The 21,599-nt window shown below is 43.4% G+C and overlaps 1 protein-coding gene across 1 annotated transcript in view; it reads right to left on the bottom strand.

Moving 5' to 3' along the window:
• Positions 1 to 2,102: 2,102 nt before the first annotated feature.
• Positions 2,103 to 21,599, bottom strand: part of cd34 (CD34 molecule) — a 22,507-nt gene continuing 3,010 nt past the window's right edge. The window contains exons 2-8 of the mRNA XM_079525179.1: positions 11,770 to 11,820; positions 10,147 to 10,427; positions 9,337 to 9,414; positions 5,897 to 6,008; positions 5,718 to 5,770; positions 5,180 to 5,332; positions 2,103 to 4,039 (exon numbers count right to left, since the gene is read on the bottom strand). Of these exons, the coding sequence (XP_079381305.1) occupies positions 3,851 to 4,039; positions 5,180 to 5,332; positions 5,718 to 5,770; positions 5,897 to 6,008; positions 9,337 to 9,414; positions 10,147 to 10,427; positions 11,770 to 11,820 (917 nt within the window). The 3' untranslated portion in view covers positions 2,103 to 3,850. The remainder of the gene's footprint in view (positions 4,040 to 5,179; positions 5,333 to 5,717; positions 5,771 to 5,896; positions 6,009 to 9,336; positions 9,415 to 10,146; positions 10,428 to 11,769; positions 11,821 to 21,599) is intronic.

The following is a 21,599-nucleotide window of genomic DNA, read 5'->3' as shown; positions in this document are numbered from 1 at the left end:
AATGTGTTCTTCCTTCATCAGTCACACTAAAGCCTAATTTATTCTCTGGCAAGCGTACAAGAAAGTATAATGTCAAATCCTCTTCTAGCTGCATGTTAAACAATTCAAATTTAGCTCTTGCCAGGAACATTTCCAAAGTTGCTCTGGTTGACAGTAGGGCTACGTCAGAATTTATAATCTCATACTTAACACCAGTTATTTCTCTGATTCAAAGTAGTTGTTTTTTGTTGGGAATTTTGGCACTGCTAATATCCACTACTCCCCACCTCAACGTCCCCCCCCTTGTATTATCCCACCATCAACATGGGGGGAGACAGGGCGCGTCTTGGCGCTTAGAAGGAAAACATGACGTATTTCATGGCAGCTGAGGCTACGCCGAATTGGGGACCCGCCCCACAGTTAAAACAACCAGCTGAGATGTGTTCATAAACTCTGACTGCCCTGGCCTCTCACACGCTGCACACGACTGACAGAGGGATGGGTGAAGTAAGTTTAAACCTGATTTACACTTTGGCGACGACAGAGAGTGTAAATTAAGTAAGTAAATTAAGTAAGTAAGGGTAGAGAGAGAAACAGTGGTCTGGGTGTGGGTCAAAGGGCGTACGGTGGCGAGTCAGTGGGTTGATATCAGGAAGCTGCATGGATGTCAAAGCTGTTGAAGAGAGGAGATGGGACAGCGGTCGATGACTCTGCTAAAGGGTGGAGCCAAGGACAGTTTGACGTTTTAAGGCTCATGGGAAGAAAAGCTGTGGAGTGGATAATTAATGGTCAATATGGGGCCAAGCTCCACCTGGGGATATTCTCACCCGGGTGGAGTCTGCTACTCATCCTTTAAAAGCACACACTCAACTTCCGTCACATCTGTCGTGTAAAAGGGACTGTCGATCTGCTCACCTCGTAAAGTTAAAGGGCATATAGATTGCAATGGCGTTGAACAGTAATGTGTGGCATTGATGTGAAATATCATAACACATACAGCGGTGTACACAGAGTGTCTCAACACGTTTTTAATTTGCAGAGTAGGCCTACATATACCACCAGTCGGCCAACATCAGTTTGTAGCTGGCCAAGTGGCCATATGTTTGTTTCTCTGGAATGTTCTGCCATGATATCCTCACTGTTGTGGCATATTGCAACTCTGTGATGATAGGGGACGAGGCTTTCATAAAGCAATGCCCTTGAGGAAATATTTTCCTTGTAGGGTGTGGAGTGTGACAGGGCAGGATAGGAATTCACATGGCGGATGATCTTGTGACGAAAGGGAGGGGTGATAATGGATAGGGAAGAAGAGTCTGTCTGTCCTTGTCTAGATAAATTACATCCAAAAATAAGTTGCAATTTGCATGGCTACTGTAGCCATCTGTATGCACATACATATTATGTTGGATAGAAAGACTAGACAGGATAGAAGACTAGATTGACATAGTTTCTTTTTGCTGTCAATCAACATAACTACTAGTTTTGTATAATACTCTTCATTCAGCATTCATACTGTAGCCGTAGCGTATGCTTATGTGACACTCGGGTGGATCTATAATCGTTTAGTGTAGGCTAATATTAACATTTACCAAATCGTAATACCTTATGTATGCTCCCTTGTATGATGGTGTTGCATACTGAAAATAGCTGATCTACTGTATGGTATGCAGCGCATTGTGAGCTTGTAGATCAGCTAATTTTGGCACGCGATACAGCCGTACGAATCAGATTTTATCATGTCCAACTCCATTTAGGAGAGACAGCTGTTGGATGTTTTTGCTGCCCCACCCAAACAGTGAAAGACAATACTGTGTGAAGTGATGTCATTACTACTGCTTATGCAAACCAGCTGTGTGACCTTATGGGGTGCATGGGATTTACATTCCATGCATCTGAGAGCATGGGTGTGTATGTGTGTATGAGTGCACGTGTACTGTACATATAATAGAGTACATCTTCCACCTGCAACTGATCCTGGTAGCATTTGTCCAAGCTTGCTTGCACATATGTGTGCACAAACATGGCATTATCAAATCAATATAGTCTTCAGAGGGTTTCTGTGTTGAGCAGATCTACATTTTAACTATCTTGATTCCTGCAAAAAACAAGACAGAAACTGATGATTCATTAAAAAAGGTATTTATTTAACAGTTGTGTGACGGAATGTTAAAAATGATAGAAACAAAAGTAATTTTGTTCCAGTTTGAAAAAAAGTCAATTATTTGCGGTTTTATTGTGATTCCTTTAATCCTGTCAATTGAATCTTGCAGTCCCTTGTAAAGGCGGGGAAAAACATAAGTTTGGGCAGCGAGGACAAAGACATAAGTCAAACATTAGTCAAACATTTAACATAGGCTACTATTCTATAACATGAATCCAATTTTGTGATGTTGTCAACAAGCACTCCTTATTCTAACAAGATTAGCTATAAAATGAATTTTCTTTGGCACAAAATAAAGCACATGGGTATACAGTATACTTAAATGAACAAAAACAAACACTGCTCAATAGAATGCTGATATTAAGAAAAGCACAGGTATTAAGAAGAGCATAATACTGACAAATGGATGGACAGGGCTGACAAAGAACGGCTCTCCTTGACACTGTGTTTTGGGCCTGAATGAGTCCGTCAGTCAGTCAGTCTCATGATTTTCAGCAGCAGCCATAGAGCCACAGTGAGGAGGCCTGTTGACCTCCCTGCCAGCGTTTCAACTGATCTCTGTACAACTTGTGGGTTGAGCTCGCAGTGATGTGAAGTGGAGGATTCCCTGCGTCTTCACTTGTCCGCTGCCTCTGACTTGTAACCACAGCGGGACCCACTGCAACTCCACCAGCCATCACCTTGTCAATTCATTTTTACAACATTGTACATGTTTTCTACCAGCTATTGTCACATGCACATCCAGATATATCACACACACAGCCGCACTTGTTTAAAATCAAACGCTCATTGCCAAGTACACACACATAACTTAAGCATGACAGGCTTAGTTGCATGTGTGGATATACAGTACAGTACATGCACAGTATGGATACACCGTACACGTATACATTCACACATACTTACACAGTACATGTTTACATGCTCACTCAACACACTCACACACAACTATGCATGCACACATGAAAGCTCAATAACACTCATAATAACTCAATCAGTCAAACAAAGTTCAGACCCCCATGGAGTTTCTCTCAAAGAAGTTTGTAAACAGATTCATGGCTGTGGGTGTGTGTTTTTCTTTCTCCCTTTCTTCTCTTCCATCTTTTATGCTTTACAATCTGTAGACTAAAGATCAATTTGATTTAACACTCGCATTTTTTGTGGGGATGGATCGGTTGCAGCTTTTTTTTCTTCCGAGGCAGTTGACGCAAGGCAGGGATCCTCCCGGGGGCAATGCTAGCACACAGCTGCGACTCCAGAGAAGGCACTGTCGTCACAAGAGCCAGTGGTGATTTAAACAAAACAATCGCAGTCCCCACCCACAACTTCCCCATTTTCTGTCTCTGGTCTCTAGCTTGAAGGTCATCAGCAACCTAGGGAGACAACAGACAACCTTCGTCTACAGTATTACTTTGCCTGACATTCCAATACAGTCACTCCTTGTTGGGGCACAAAGCCAAAGGAGATGGTGAAGAAACCAGAACAAAAGGGATCATCAGTGCTGAAAGAGGAGGGTTATTCTAATCCCTGATGTCCATCTTGTGGTGGTGGTGGTGGTGGTGGGTTCTCTATGGTTTCTGGAGGAGGGAGGGTGGATGGATCACTGGATGGGTGGGTGGATGGATGATGGAGCAGGGTACAAGTGGAGGGGCCGGGTGTGTGTGTGTGTGTACGTGTGTTTGGGCGTGTGAGGCAGTCGGTTCCGTTTTTTCACAGCTCGGTATCTGCCGTCTTGGCAGTAGAATGGCCGTTTGTGGGAGGGGGCTCGGTCTTGGCCTCATCAGGGGACTCTCCGTTGACGCTGGGTTTTTCCGGGGTTTCGGGAGGGGGGATGAGAGGCGCTACAGACACGAGAGTGTTTCCCTGGTTCTGCTCATCTGCCGGACAGGCCTCCTCCGCCTAAACACAAACGTACATAAGTCTTTATGTGTAATCTGACCACAATTTCACAAAGAGTAGAACAAACTACTTTAAAAATCCCTTATGGGTCCATTGTTACTCTCCCAGAGTAACGCTGCAATCCAGAACTATTTTAATGAATAAAATGTTATTTTAACAAACGTAGTGTATGTACAGTATATTAATACAATATAAGGATATTTGCAGTGGTTAGAGGTGGTCTCCCTACTCTTTGTAGAAATTTGGCAGGTAGGAGGAGGATAGGAGGAGTAGTACTGACTGACGAGTAATAGTGCCCGAAGCTCCTAAGTGCAATATCTCCCCTGATCAGGCAGGGGAAGAGCAGTAGAAATGTGGTCTCTAATGCGAAAAAGACCCAGGTTCGAATCCTGGTAAAAAAACGTTTAAATGAATGCTCTAAAATTCACAAAAAGTGCAAAAGTATTGCAATTTCCCACACAGATGAAAGAGCGACAAAAAATAATACACTTTTATTATATATATTCCTGCGATCAGCCAAAATTCACCACGCCACACATGGAAACGAAACACACCAACAAACACACATAATGTGGTCTTAAGTATGTGATGCTGTGTGTGGTACAGAGAATCAGCTGCGTTTGGCTGAGAGATGAAACTGATAGATCAGTAGTTGCATATGGCAGCGGCCAGCGGGGCGTGGGCCTCTGGATAACACTCTCCCTATGCATATTATTCCTCTCTGATAGCTGGCCAACAGTTTTCCCTAATTAAAAGACCTGGCCACAATCCCTTTCCAAGAACGTGTGCATTCCGTTTTGATTTCAAACATAACAAACGCTGAAGCGTGCCCAGGAGGATATGTGCATGTTAAGCATGGTTGAAGTGATAATGAGTGGACTGGCCAGAAACAACAATTTAAGGCCTTAAACCTGGTGGCACGAAGTATGGAAGGTCACCAATGTCAGTGTTTGGACCATATTCTAGTAGTAGTAGTTTTGTGAGTACAAACTACACTATTTTAAGTCTTAAGGAATGCGATTTCTAATCATACGTTCCAATGTTCAATGCCAGAAACACAATTACATTGTTAGTCACAATGATTTTTATGACATCTAATCGTCAAGTAAAATATCCTGATCGTGTGACGGCCCTACTTACCAGTCTAATGCTTTTGCTGTCTGAGGTCCGCCTGTTCTTCAGACAGAAGCCCCCGATGAGCGCTGCAGCCAGGAGCAGCCCGGTGAGCAGCACCGCCACAAATACAGACGACCCCGATGATGGTGTGCTGTATTCTGTTTCTGACACACCCAGCTGCACATAAAGAAATGCAGGCATGCATGCACACACGCACGCACACAACACACACACACAAAGACGCACACCAAAGAGAGGATTGAGGTGAACAACATCTGAAATATGATATCAAGAGGATATCTTGAAATAATAATACAAGATCATAATCTAGAGGCATTTTTGTTGGACTCAATAAATGAGATAAGAGTGTTAATTTAACTCTTGAGAGTATACAAATGGAACCAAATTCAAATGGAACCATCTGGAAGGGAAGTGTCCAAATGAGGGTCCATTTGGTTCCATTTGTACACTGTCAGTTAAATGATCACTGAATATTTTACTCTGTGTGTTTCACTAACCAGACTGGATTAAATCCTAATGGTTTCTGAGACTGTCCACTCACCTGGCCTTTAAGGTTTTCACTCTGTAGGGCATTGGACAACTTCTCCCCTTGAGCTGTAGGAGAAGCAAGTTTGTCGAAATTACGTGTATTTTCGTGACAACAGAAGGCATATCAAGCTATTTGATAATCACTAGAAAATATATCACCAATAATACTAATAACATTTCATCAATACGCACCATCAGGACTGGCGACCAGGACTGTGTTGCCCTCTTGACTGATGTCCAAGCGACAGGTGTCCATGCCGCACCAATCCGCAGGAGCACTCTGGATGATCGATTTGGTTGCCTCCTGTAAAATAGGAGTTGTAAGTGATAATGTCAACATACGTGCATTTTAGTTGGAGTTCTTGCGGTTCTTTGAATGTGTAATTGATCACGAGAGCAGTGCAGAATCCATCCTGTAATTGTTTTCTGCCGATCGAACATTCATTCACCATTATTTTATAGGCCATTTCTTATCATGCTGAAGAAATTACTGACAGGATTGATTGATTGGTTGACTGACTGACTGACTCGATTAATTGACATCTTTATTGACAAAATGCATGTGCATAAACATATTTAATTGAACATATCGGTCAAAAGGATAAAACACAATATTCCGGTAGATCCTTTGAGTGTAAGGGTGTGTGTAAGCTTAGCTCCATGTTTTGGGGTGGGGGGGGGGGGGGGGGGGGTGTAGCAGAGAGACGTATAATGTGTATAATACTGAGTATAAATGATTATATCTCTGTGGACACTCATTAGGGTGGTGTGTATAGTGTTCATGCATGTCCTACATGTGAAACGGCAAGTGTGTCCAGCTGACTGTCTATGTGCGAAAGCCTTTTTCGTGTGTGTGAGTAATCGAGGCAAAATGCTCGATGGATGGAAAACAGATTGAGGACCACACCTTCTCTCTCCCCCCGTAACCCTGAACTGTCTATGATGTCATCGCATTGCACAAGCCTGCTCTTTAGGGCCTGAGGGAGCACGCTCCATTCTGTGCAATGTGATCCAGTCAGCGTTCATCTCCTTCTGCTTCTAATGCTTCTAATTTATCGCTGTATGGACGGCGTCTCGCACCAAGAAAAGCAGATGTACAAGCTCACAACGCACCGCATCCGTGACGCAAGTGCTTGTATATTATCGGCTATTTCAGGGGCTTGTGCCATCATACGATAAACCCTGGTTCCTCAGGTTATTCAATCAGCCAGTCAACAGGGAGGGGACCCAACAGCTGGCTTTTCCTATAACACCCAACTGCAGGCAGGGACGATGAAACTGCGTCAGCCCCCCCCCCCCCCCCCCCCCCCCAAGTTACAGTACTCCTGTGTATCCTGTTCTCTTCTCCATCTGCCTGTTTCCACTTGTGACCCATTAAAGGTTATGTCCAGGAATTCTATGCTTTTATGCTTTTCCTTTGCTGAGATTGACCTCACATTCCCTCCTGCTGCCATGGCTGGAGCTCTCGTGAGTTAAATTCACATTAACAATAAAGACATTGTCTCTGAGAAAGATTCATATACTGTACGTACATATTTTCATTGATTTTGTTCAAGCTACTGACTTTTATAGTGACCATTGACTCGTGATAAGAGAAAGGGCCACCATTTCTCATGGGAATTTGCACGGCTGGTTTTAGAGCGCATGTTCTGGTGATTTACTTGCTCTGAGTTTTCTTTCCCCCACTGCTTTGGAGCAATCTAAGGTTATTGGATTTTCTCCATGGACATGTTGTTTAGAGATCTCTTGTCAAGGTCCTTCAAGCCATACCCTAAATCTCGCTGTGACTCAGAAAACAAGCTGTGTTTTATCTACATGCCTTTATGCCTGATCATCGGCTAGACAAGCTGTCTGGTCAGTGTTTAGTTTCAAGTGAAGCTGGTACATGGCAACATGGATACGTTGTTGTGCTAATCATTATCAGTGAGGGCTGCACTGCAACTGCTGTACGGTAAGACTAGGGTATAATTTTGTTGTATTTGTTATTTCCGTGTGCAGCATTGCTGGGGATGCATGTGTCATCAACATCATCTAATGTGACCCGAGTAACTGTATTAACACATGTATCCCACGTCCCTCTCACTCTGCTAGACTGGTGACAACAAGGAAACCAATTGTCATCAAACAACTGTGAGCTAAAGAATCAGCCTTGTACCATCAGACAACACCAGGCCAGAGAATAGGGCCCCACCCCTACAACTCATCCAAGTGACCTGTGAGCTTTTGGAGCACAGACCTAACCTGGGGGGAAATATCAGTCAGTCTCTGCTTTTGTGAGGAATACTGCATCATGATTTACAAAGCTTAAATGTCTGAGAAAGAGATCTGTATTTGTCGGGCCCACGTTTCCAACTGTAGCCCTTTAAAACATATTAATCTTATCCCCCTATGTGGAACAAGCTGCTTCCTTTGCAGCCAAGGTGCAGGGGGCCAGATAAGGGCTGTGGTGAATGGGACATCCAATGAGGGTAATGGAGCTCAGTGCTCTCCTTTGTCTCTTATGCCCCTGTGGCCTAGGATGTGCTGATATCTCAGCCGTTGGCAGCGCAGCGCAGCCTGTGGTTAGCATGTTATCAAGATGACCGGGACAGGCTATGGACTTCAGTGGATTCAATGGGACAGGGACAGGCTTCCGTGCAATTGTTTATTAAACATTGCCCTGTATTGGTGTTAAAGATTTCTTCCTTTTTATGTTTTACATGGCCTATTCGTCTTTCACTTGGCTGTGACACCTTTACTTTCTTTTCAATAACTAGCACTTTGTAAACTAGAAAGATGCAATTCTGGAAAAGTGTGGTTGCCGCAATCGCTAATATAGAGTTATAGACCCCTCCCAGTAATTGCAATTACAATGTCAAGTCACCCCTGTGATCATGTGTAAGTAATTCGGAGGGGATTTATCCCCCCAAAATCAAAATCATGCATTTGCAGCGCTCCCTATGGATGAAAATGGAATTACTTTTGCTCTGTGTTGATGCCATCACCCACTAACCTACGCACTATCAAAATTCTGCCTGTGGTGTTTTAATTGGATAGGTCCGGTGATCATGTGTGCCGATTTCTTAGGCGGGGTTGGTTGGAAAGGGCCTTTCTGTGTGGAGTTTTCATGTTCTCCCCATGACCCCTAGGGTAGGTACCCTCACTAAAAACATGCAGTAATCCTGGTCTCTAAACTACCTCCCCCTGGCCAGCCGGGGCGCCTGATGGAGGGGAAAGGAACTGGTCGGAATAACGTGTTCCTTTCGTGCACTACCGTCGTGTCAAACCGTCAAAACTCTCCCCTGTCAGGTGAAAAGAAGCATGGACTCCTCATGCATAGAAGGAAGCATGGGGTCAGTCCGCTGCCCCCCCAGGTTGGCAGAGGAAGTGTAGCGCCCAGGATTACATTAGATAATTGACACTGGGTGAAAACAAAGAAATGGGTTGCAAAATCGTGGGATAAAAATTATAGGAGAAAAAATGTGTGCCGATTTCTGTGAGATTTGGACAAAATCTGTAGGAGGAGGCGCATTAGAAATGGTCAATACATTATTGTGTGTTGGTGTTGTTTTTGTTTGTTTTTTTCTTTTGGGGGGGGGGGGGGGGGGGGGGATGACTTATGAGGAGGAATATTTAAAAAGTTAAAGACTTACACAATCAGCTGTTGTAATGATAGCCTTGACAGTATCCTTGCCCTCCAGTGCTTCTTTGTCAACACACTGTACAGCAGGCTGTAAGGAAAGTAAGAACAAAAATGGCTGTCAGAAGACTTTGGAAAGGTATGGAGAACCATGTAGAAAGGTACAGAGAACCATGTTCAATTCTTCCTCTCCTACATTGCATTCAAAAACACATCAATACCGATCTGACAAAAAAGATGTTCATCTCAAACAATTTGTTGACCGAAAATTCTGCCAACTAACCATTAGGATTGATTGAAGGATGTAATCTATGAGCGTGGACCGATTGACTTCAGTGCCTGTCTGATCTACCACTCCACATGGCATCAGCAACATCATACAAGAACATTTATATCAGGATTTAGACTCTTAACAGTGGCCGAAATGAGTTTTGACTGGCCTCTCCCTTAGATATAGGGTGAGAAGTTCAGTCAATTGTGAGAGACTGGGAGTAGAACCACTGCTCCTTGACTTGGAAAGGAGCCAGTTTAGGTGGTTTGGGCATCTAGTACGAACGTCTCCCTAGGGAGGTCCTTGCGGCACATCCCACTGGGAAGAGACCCCGTGGCAGACCAAGGACCAGATGGGGGGATTATATCTCCATACTGGCCTGGGAACACCCTCCCCAGGAGGAAGTTGCTAATGTTGCTTTGGAAAGGCAAGACTGGAAATCTCTGTTGGAACTGTTACCCCCACAACCTGATTCCGGATAAGCAGTTGAAGATGGATGGATGGAACATGTGAGCAAGCACCCCAACCATTGTAACACATACAAATACTCACAATCACCAGTTTAAGAGGGGCCCGTGTTTCTGCGGCAGCCTCAATGGCATCCACATTAACCACATCTACCAGCGGGGCAGCGCTGGTCCCAGAGGTACCAGAGGTGTCTCCATTATCTCCCCGGCTGTCGGCATTGGGAGCGACAGTCTCGTCGGCTGACTGGTCACCTGGAGCATCAGTGCCTGCACTGTCTGCAGGTGCTGTGGCAGCGGAGTCATCAGCAGGGGCATCCGGGGCTGCGGTGGCATCTGGAGCGGCGGCATCTGCTGCATCCGTGGCGCCTAAATACAAAGATGGTTTTAATATTGGCCAATATTGTTGATTCATACCTTTTTCCACACATCATATCCAAAAAAGTAAAGGTTGTCCCCTACTGTTTTACATTTTTGCGGTCAAGAAAATCGAAGTGACGGGTTGAGGCAAGTGTTTAAATAGCTTTTTTAGCCATCCTGTGGCCAGCCAACTCCTATCCGCATGCTGCTAAGGTTGCATTGGGAAAACATGGCACAGGCTGACTAAAAGGGCGAAAACAATAGCTTGCTAGTATAACCTTAGCTATAGGCCTATATACTTGCATTGGTGTTCATGGTGTGTAGGCTAGCTTGTTGCTGCATTTGATTTAATTGTTGAATTTGTTGATGAGTAGGTCAGCTATTTTTCCTGTGAGACTACAGAGTATAAAATTGGAATAAAACTAAGCTTGACTGACGGTGATTGAAAACAAAAATGGTAGTGTTATACAGAGGTAGAGTGGCACTGAATAGGATTGGAGTGTAGTTACACCCCAGTGCAGGGGTATTCAATTAGATTAGGCCGGGGGCCACAACTGTAGAATGATTGTGTGTGGGGGGCCGCACAGAGTGTGCGAGTGGAAATTTGTGGGTTCTCATCTCAAATGCATTTTGTGCTAAAACACAAAGATTTATGTATATATTTCTGCACAGTAATGAGCAGGATAATATGTCTATACAGGTATATGCTACCTTAGAATAGATGTAGATCTATTTGACAGTGCATAAACATAATTGAATTGCCTTGACCATAACGACCGTCAACGAGCACCACACACACACTCACACACACACACCTGCCCTCTGCAGTGCTCTAGTCTAAATAAAAACGTTTGGGTTTCCGAGGCTAAGTCTAAAGTGACTTTAGTCCCCTTGAAGTATTACTGTCATTATGGTAATCTCACACTTAACCTGTAACCTGTAACTTTCATTAGCCCTTTTATTATTCCCAGAATAAAATAAAAAAATATATATATTTTCTTGAATTCTTCCAGGGGCCACAAGGGGGTGCTCCACGGGCCGCATTTGGCCCGAGGGCCACCATTTGAATACCACTGCCCCAGTGCATCATCAAGTGATGATTTCAAATCCGCCCCAAAAAAACATAACTCAAACATAAATTATGAAAAAAACTGTTTCTATTCAATTCGGTAATAGTTCACAGAAAGATTACACATGTTTACACATGCACTCACAAACACACGCATGCAGAAATTTGCATACTTTATAGATTGATAATGGATTAGAAACAAATTAAATGCAAGAATCACCCCGGTTTGGAGCCAGACAAATTACTAAAAGAAAAAACAAATAGGGTCACATGACATCATACCTGGGTCAGCGGCAGGTGCATCAGTAGCATCCTCGTCACACATCACCCCATCTGAGGAGAGAGAGAGAGAGAGAGAGGCATAGACGGTATCATTGCTGTATACATGGAGGCTTATAGATTCTGGCCTGTGTACTACAGTAAATGCAAATCATTGAATGACCTTAAATGTTTATCAATGTCCATCATCATATACATGTTCACCTAAATGGTTGTATGGCTCAGCAATCTTCTGTTAAGTTATTCTGCTCCACTTATACCTGTGGTATAATGGGTTGGGTAAACCCATTCTTAACCACTTAAGTCCTATACTTATACCTATACTATACCGTACTATACGGCACATTGTGAGCTTGCTAGATCAGCTATTTTAGTCATTGAAAATTGACAACATTTTAAAGTTCAGGTTGCAAATGTTTGTAATGGCATGTTCAAATTAGGAATACCAGGTTTAAAGAGGTTAACCATTAGTGCTGTAATGCTGTTCATCTTTCAGAACCACCTTTCCTGTTACAGGTCAGTGCAAAATCCCCAACACAAGGCCCACTTAAGCCACACTGTCTACATAAAGAGAATGCATTTTCTAGCACGTGGGTGGTGTTTTTGAATGAGTGTGGCTGAGGGATGGAGGATGGGTTGGAAGAAACAGACTGGCCTGCTGACCCAATGACTGTAGCTGGGCGGCCCCTGACTCCAAACTAATTTGGCCAGTTTGCTCAGGAGCCGCAGCTAATTAACAGCTAGTATGGGCTAACCCTCTGTTCTCAGCTTACACAAATAAATGTGCATGTCAGAAGTTCACAACCCCCTGACTCTGCACCCATCCTCTGGGAGAGGTTCCGTTTTCTGGAATAAGATCTGGATCTGGATTAGGTGGTGTTTGGCATGAGGAAGGCCTTGCTGGTATAGTAAGGTGAAACGGTTAAAACCACTCCTCAGACTAATAACTTGTGCGTTTATGTGAGGTCAATGGGTGCATGAATTACACAGTAAAATGAAATCCCCAGTGTTAACATAACTCAGAATGTGAACAATTGGAACCAAAAGGACCTTTAAGTGTCCATTTGATTCCGTTTGTACACTATCTGAGTTACAAATGATAAATTAACAGATGATTTTACTGTGTATTAGAATTCAGCTTTCAGGAGCATGACTATTTTTTTTTTTAAATATATGTTTATTGGTAGTGGGTTTCAACAATTTAAATTCAGTTTGAACATACCATTTTTTTTTTCATTTTCTCCCTCACCCCATCCCCCCCCCCCCCCCCCCCCCCCACAGTTATCGTCATTATTAAAACAATTAAAACAATATATAAAAAAAAAACAATAATAATTGAGTACAGACATACAAAAACAACACTATTTTTAAGTTAAATGTTAGAAAATGTATGCAGTTTCTGTTGTTACATACAAGTTGGAGAAATCGTCTAGTAAGAAAGATGTTTGGAGAAGTAAAACCATTATCACCAAATGTTAAGAAATACAGGCAAACGTTGCTGTGAGAGCTGTGCCTGATACATCAATGTCAATAACAGCCTCTCTCGGCTGTATTGTCTTATTAAACACACCCACACATACAGAATAAACTTCTTTCTAGCACAGCTGAGCTCCCTTTCAAAATGTCTAAAATCGCAAGCTGGCATTGTATCGTGCAAAACATACAGACTTCTGTTGTGAGGAAGGAAGTAGTGAAACCCAATGGCTAATCATTTTAATCTGCTACAGTTAATCCAGGCCAGTCAGATTATAATACTTAGAAATATGAATTACATACATTGGGATGCAATTTAGGTTCCCTAAACCAGTGGTCCTCAAAGTGGGTGGGGTCTAGCTAGATTATTTACAGTTAGGAACAAAATGGACTCTGAGAGTTATGCGGATCCATTCCGTTTTTTTCCAAACAGTGTTTTGGGAAAACACTTTTTGTAATTTTGAGTCCCACCCAGGGAGACACCAAATGTATCATTCAGGTTTCAGCTGAACAAGTTTGGGAATTAATTGGATACCAAGAGTCCTTGAAATTAAAAAGTTTGAGAACCACTGCTCTAAACAAAACTTGTTACATCATCTTTACGCTGATTAACAAGCATCAAGTTGCCACCATGATAGCGTGTGTCCCAGTCTCAGTCAAATGTGCTGTTCTTCTCCCCTGCAGTGCTGTGTATCTGTATCTCCACAGCCTTAGGCTGAACATTGTGCAGCGTTGGTCGTACTGTATATTTTAATTGGCATAGGTGGGCATGAATCTGTTTAACAGTTTTATTAAAGCCTTTAGTTAATTCCCTTTGGACCAGAACAACTACAGTAGGTTTATTGATATAGAGATTCAGAATAAGTATGCTGTGTAAGCCCACACACCCCTGAAAGTCTCTGGCATCTGTTTTCAACTTGTATTTGAAGATTTCATTCACAACAAGAAGGCTTATGGGAAAATGAACATTTATTTTGTATTTAAACCTTTTAGCCTCAGTCTCTCGGGAGAGCATTAATATATATTATTTGCTCTAAAGTGCTCGCCTGTCTTGTACAGGGATGCACAAACATCCATGCACACTGCACGCACGCACGCACGCACACTTGTGTGCAGAGGTCATCCTGCTTGCTTGGCTTTATCTCCTATCTAAACTCTAGAATCTCTAGGCTACTATGACAGCAGTTTATACACAATAAATAACACTAGTATAGACACATACAGCTTAGAGAAATCTCACTCAGCCTCCAGCCAAGCCCCTCAGCACTGAAATGAGGCCTAAAGACTTCTAGTCTCAACACAAACACGTGGAAATAACATACATAACACTCCTACAACATATAAACACAACCGTGGCCTCTCCCCAGAGGGTGTTTGGATGAGCTTAGAAAGCATGAAGCCAGGGTTTCCTGACAAAGGGACTTTTGACCTCAAGTAAAGCCCCGCTCTTCACTTCACTACTCAGATCTACATTAACGTCCTCCCTAGCCAGGCTGTCGCTCACACACCATGGGTGTTCCATCTTTGACATGAGGTGGTTGGTGAGGGCTCGTCCTGGCAGCTGTATAGGGCACTAAATCATGAGTTAAAGAGAGGATTCAAAGCCCTGGGATGGTGAGTGACACTTCATACGCTGCCTGTGGTCAGCGGCGATTACATGGTGAGGAAGACCAAGAGAGATACACATTTAACCACTTAAATCCTAGTCGTACAACGAATAGCAAAAATATAACCAATCTACTACGAGCTCACAGCTTTTGGTATTTTTGAAACTTTTGAAATGTAAAGGTCCTCACTAATGCCCATTATTAAATGTTACAATTTTTTTCCTACTCTGTGTCTCATAGGAGGGCTGTAGAGAGTTTAGAAACCCGCCTACCAGTGACATCATCGCTAGGCTTTTTGCTTCTTTTTTTCTTTTTCACTTCTTTTTCCTTATTTTTTATAAACACGAGAACAATGGCTGCATGCTAACTTTCCAGGAACAGAAGTCCTCATCTATGATGTCTATGGTTGGCAGGTTTCTGTCCACAGCCCTCCTCTGAGACACAGGCTGAGTAGACAAAAATGGTACCATATTATAATGAGCATTAGTGAGGACCAATTATACAAAGAAAGTTTGAAAATGGGTGAAGTCGTCCTTTAAGCATTTTTTGTTTTAAATTCTACAAAATGTTTGTCTATAATGCCATGCCAGGGTGTCAGGTTGACAGTGGATAACAGGCAAGCCACTGAGCCACAAATTACATTTGATGAATGATCTTATCCTTAAAAGTGCATGATTTTTTTACATCAAACTCCATAGTATATATTGAATTTTGAGCTTTACAGGACCCATGCGATATACAGGACAGGCTAGTTGTTGTTGACAGTTTGCTGAAATGTACTAGATATTAGCCTACAACTGCAAAGTTCATGGTACTGTATGTACAGTAGATGGGTCATACATACTCCATACATCATATTTTTACGAGTGTATTTTCACTTGGATAAGGTTAACCAGCTCTGCGTTCTACAGGCTGCTATACTGTAAACATATCATATGTCTCCACGGACCCATAAATAAGGTACTATAATCCCTTGGAAGCATGTCAAGAATTTCACAACTCGCTGCAGTGGATTTTATATGAGGAGGGTGACGGAAGGTCATGAGAAATCAAATCAATTGCTTTTGCATATCATCCCACAAATACGAATCAACGCATTCATGGCCATAATAAGCACATTAAGCAGACAAGCTAAGCTGACCTGGCATTCACACAAACTAGTGTTATGCCCAAATGTATGCTCGCCAAGCTCACAATTTGTCACATCCGCGGCGACATTGTAGAGCAGCTATTTTCAGTAGTACAGTAAGTACAGTATACAGTACATCAGGCATTAGCATAGAGACCCACACGTCACATTCAAGGCTGACTGGTGGGAGGGGTTTGGCTGCTTGGCAGCACCTGTGATCTGGAGTATAGGGAAGCCACACAGTTTATTTATGAGCTCATTTACAGGCATATCCATATATCCATTCAGTGCACCCATCTTTTGTATGTGTTGTTAAATCTACAATACATCGTCACAGAGTATACTAGTATTCCATGGCAGATCTTATTATTATCACGACACGTTGCCACGTCTTCAAAGTGGACTTTTTTTTAAATTGCCGTTACAACCACAGTGCCTGGTGAGAGGTTCACCACGCAGTGCTGCCAGACTTCCTCATCACCCACAAACACCCTTACGTGTTAGGCCAGTTTGAAACACCCGTAGGAGTCGCATAACAACTACACCCGTGCTTTGTACTTCTTCAAGCGACGGTCACAAGTAAGATTGGTCTTTGTTTTGTTTTGATCAGTTACCATAGCAAACATAGTTTCCATAGCAGATGTTTGGGGCCCAGAGACTGGCTGTGCGCCAGGCCATCGATATCATTACCGGCGTAGAGGCAGCAGAAGAGGAAGGATTGGGAGCAGGAGAGAGACAAAGATGTGATAAGACGGATTGGGGGAGAATCATCAGTTTAGGTGTTGATGTTGATATGAAAGCCAGACCCTACATTTGGTTCTGTTTCCCACCAGACGGCTCAACCGATTTGACAAAAGACACACACGCAAATGACATGTTTGGCCTGGCCCTGCATGCACAGCCTACACTCGCACGCACAAACAAGCACCTGACTGACTCTGGGGTGATGGTTGTTTTTTTTCAGAGCCAGACTGACAATAGCTTAGCTTTGTACATACAACCTGAAATAACTGATTTTGAAACTTAGTTATTAGAGTGCAAAACAGGCGTAATGGATTAATTGTAAATGTTCCATCGCCCGTGCTTCTCACACTCTCTCACTGCCCTCAGTAGTCAGGGGGGGCGATCCAGGGAAATGCAGTGAAAACATTATTGTCGCACCAGATAAAAGGAGGGGGTATAGAGCATGAGCATGGGGTGTCAGTCTTTTACAAATGGCCCATCTGAAATGGCTGCTGCCTGTTCATTCTCCAGGGAGAGTAGGGAGGAGGCCAGGGAAAGGCACTTGTGCATACAGTACAGTTACGCTGCACTTCCAGAAGGCATGAGGGACAGTGGCACTAAAGCCCAGAGTTTGCATCTGTCCTCCACCCAGACCACAGGGACGACACCTTGGCTGTCATCACCACACCACACCCTCCACTCGTTCCATGTCCCCCTCCTTCCCACTTCCAGATGGCTACTGCAGGATGACTCCTTCTGCCTGCTGCCCCTCCCTTCCCTTTTACGATAGCGTCCCCTCGGCTAAGGTCGTAGTCTGGAATTCCACCAGTCCCCTAGGGCCTAGAGACCCTCCAGGGAATATCAAGAATGAGAGGAATGAATGAGTGATCCGACTACGTGACCAACCTAGGGTAGGACAAGAGGATGGGGGGGTGTTGACAAGCATCCCAACCCTTCCATCCATCTGCAAAACATCCATCAGGTGCAAAAGGTGATAGGGTGGTCATCAGGGGACAGTAAGTGTTACCACATACGTATTTTACACAGACAGACAGACACACAGACAGGCAGGCAGATAAGTGGGCAGACAGACCAAGCACTGTTGCAAAGGTCCCAGTATAACCCTGGAGACCAAACACAGGCCAATTTCCTCCCATGGCGAGACAGCCACTCCAAACACTAAAACCACAACGTGGAAAATAAATCTCAGGGACTATATACCACCAGAGTCCCCAGTTCTCCATGCTGGACGAACGTGAGAACTATTTGGACAGGCTGGTGGCAAAAGTTGACTTTTCTGCCCTGCCCACGCCCCTGGTGTTTTGAAACAAAACACAAGAATGGGCTTGAAAAATATTAAAGGGAATTAACAGCAGCCCTGGAATGTTATCTATGCACATCCTAGGACAGGATGTAGCTGTCACACCACGCGGCATGCATTGACCTCTCCAAGCTCCAGAGGTGAACATGCTGGCGGCTACAGATAATACCCACCAGCCCTGCTATATGGATCCAATGCTACTGCCATGTGCCATAGACACAGTAGTGGTTATCACGGGACCTTAGTTAGCACAGCCATTTTCCTCTGCAGCACACCATCCTGATTTTGAGTTGTACTTAAGATTATTGTAAAATGTTCCCTCGGGTAGAGGACAGTAAATACTGTAATAAAATCCATGGCTGTGGAAAAGCGGATACAAAAAATGTAGATGCTTTTGAACAGAATTAGGCCAGGCTATGATTCTGATGGTAGCTATAGACTAGCTACATAGCAGAGTTTCCACCCAGCCCCTGCTTTGCTAATCAAAGTAATGTCGACCAGTGTCTGAAATATAAAACCTTTGTTTCCAAAACAGCCTATCCATCTTTTTTAGCAAAAGATAAGTTGGAAACACCAGATGCTCAGAGGGCGGCTATACAGCACACTGCTCGCCTCTCCCTGTCAGAACCAGTGCTGTGCTGTAACAGATGTCCATGGATCGGTTCCAACTGCCTCTTGACGTGAGCTTGTGGAGTGGGGAGAGGCTGTAAAAGGATATCTAAACGTATAGCCCTCAACTATCTGGCATCGTATAATGATTTAGATTATGGAGCCACAGCGCAGTAGGGAGAGGCAGCATGAGAAATGATAGGAAGGAGTCTGCTTGACCTGGTTCAACTCTACAAATCCCCCCCCTCTCTTACAAGAGAAATACCCATGCAGAAATCAAGGCCTCCTCACAATAAGAGCATGCTCAGAAATGCATTATTTTGTGAATGTGAATTTGCGCGCCAAGAGCCGAAACAGGATGCAATCTTGTGTTTTCAATTAGGTTGGATAAAGAGCAGGCTCAGCTACGTGCCTTTTACTGAACATTAATTACCCAGAGCAATTATCCTGGCAGTCAAAGGGCCTCAGCCAAGGCTCATTAACTGCTTTTATTCCACAGGGTAAACAGTATATACCACTATAAAGACAGCGTAGCCATCTCTAATGTACGTACACAACGATATACACATCCATTGCAATATATTGGGGCTCACTATAGTGACTTCACCATGGACTGATTCATCAAAGTGACTAGGAGAACTTTGAGTTACTACAGGTCTCACTATAGTGACTTCACCATGGACTGATTCATCAAAGTGACTAGGAGAACTTTGAGTTACTACAGGTCTCACTATAGTGACTTCACCATGGACTGATTCATCAAAGTGACTAGGAGAACTTTGAGTTACTACAGGTCTCACTATAGTGACTTCACCATGGACTGATTCATCAAAGTGACTAGGAGAACTTTGAGTTACTACAGGTCTCAGTTCCACGACAAAGTGTTGGGATGACTAAACAAGCTGTCTCCTTCCATGATAACGTTTTTGAATTCATTTTTAATTTTAGAGTTTCTCATTAGTTTAACATCAGTTAACTTCAAACTCACATCTAGCTTCTCGCTGCCCTGCCAAGATTGCCGGGCTGAAATGGTGGAGAAATAGGAGGAGAGGGCTCCTTCTCCCCCTTGCTGTTAAAACTCAACAGCTGTAAAATTGCAGCGGGGTGCCAGGGGGAACAAGGAACAATACGCTCACCAGAACAGCAGTAATTGGAAAAGGAAGATTTGAATGCTAGCACAGCCGTCTGCTATTCATTAAGATTGTTTCACTAGGTAAACATTGTTGCTAGACAATCTATTTCTCCATGTCAACCCATTTTTCCTGGATGCTCATTTGGGCTATGGTGTGACCCAGGTTTTGTTTTCTCATCACTAATGAGCATTGTTGGGAGAAGAGCGTGGATATGCTCCAAATAAAGACTTTCTTAAGGAATTTCTTAAGGATGTTATGCCGAGTGTGTTGATGGAGCCCAGAGGATGAGGTAATACAATGGACATAAGGGCAGGGAAGTGTTTGTTTGTCATAAAAGGTTCCTTTCTGACCATGCTCAAACAAGGTCTGCCTGGCTTAATTTCAAATCATCTCTCTCACTTGGAGCAAGTGACAGTTTTTAAAGAATAAAGCCACAGAGGTCGCTCTACAAGCATTTAAGGTGCTTCAGCTATGACGTGGCCCAAGAGGAGTTACACACACCCTGACTTGACACCACTGTCTGCCAATGGTTTACGTAAAAGACCCACGCCCTCCAGCAAATGACGTTAATCGAACTTTGCCATCACGACGTGGGACTGAAGGAACGCTGGTCAATAGCTATGAGCACCGTGAGAAAGAGAGTGGCGGGTACTCTGCCCATGTTGAAATTGGCAGGGGCAGCCATTGCCTGGAAAAGAGAGAATGTTGCAAATTTGACTGCAGTATAATATGCTGTGTTTATCACAGCTTGCTCTATGCCAGTGACATGCGTCATTCTGAGAACCCGTCCATTGTTACTATGTTTTTGTTGTAACTATAATCCTCAGACTGTCTCTAAAAGAATTGAGAAGCCTGAGAATTAACGTGTCTCCACTCTCTGTGGCCCTTTCTGGTGTTTAGATTTATTTGAACTAGATTCATGATTTGAACTAGATTCATGACTCCATGCTGACATGACTTGTGTACATATTGCCAAGCACTTGCAGCACACACGCACGCTCACATGCTTGCACATGTAGACACGCACGCCCACACACTTCTTCAGAGCCTCTCAACTATGAAAATGCACATAACCTCTAGGAAAAAAATCCTAATAGCATTTGTGTTTTATTGTGTTTTATTGGGCTTTTATGTGTATATCCTGGGTTTAAGTAGTCTTATGTTTGCTCGTATTTCTTTTGCCAAAATATAAAACAAATTATGCACAGACATAGCAACATAAACATCTCTAGAGCAGATTCAAAATGTGGGTTTTCCCCCAAACTTTGGGTGAGAGATAATTTATTCCAAGAAGCGTTGGATGACATCAGCCAACAGTGCAGAGTGCAGACCATGCCCATTTTAGAGCTACATATTTGTTTTTCTACATAACTGCTGAGTGAAAGCCAGGAGAATTAGGAACATTAACTAAATCTGCTTACAGAGAGACCAAGTATTTGACTGGCTGACTTCGATACGATAAGAATGTTAACTCGGCTAAATGCATTCAAACGCATTCAACTGCGTCAGTGAGAATCCCATCTGTCTCTTGACATACACTGATCTCTCTCTCTCTCTCTCTCTCTCTCTCGCTGTCTCTCTCTCTCTCTCGCTGTCTCTCCCCCAACAACAATCTCTATACTCCAACTTTATCACCACATTATTTGTCACATCACAATTTATAATAGTTACATTAGTTGTCACTATCTGTGAGCATCAGTGAGATGCATGACTTGAGTCACCAATGACAGTGTACAGTACAAAGAGTGTTTAAAACAATCCTCTGATCAGCCACCCTTCCTAATGACATCACTGCCACCAAAATCAAATGTGACATTGATGGAGCCTCCTTCGTCATA

Source organism: Electrona antarctica (genome assembly GCF_951216825.1).
Source record: "Electrona antarctica genome assembly, chromosome: 2".
NCBI lineage: Eukaryota > Metazoa > Chordata > Actinopteri > Myctophiformes > Myctophidae > Electrona > Electrona antarctica.
Note: the sequence above shows the minus strand (reverse complement) of the source record. Positions and strands in the feature narration are given on the sequence as shown.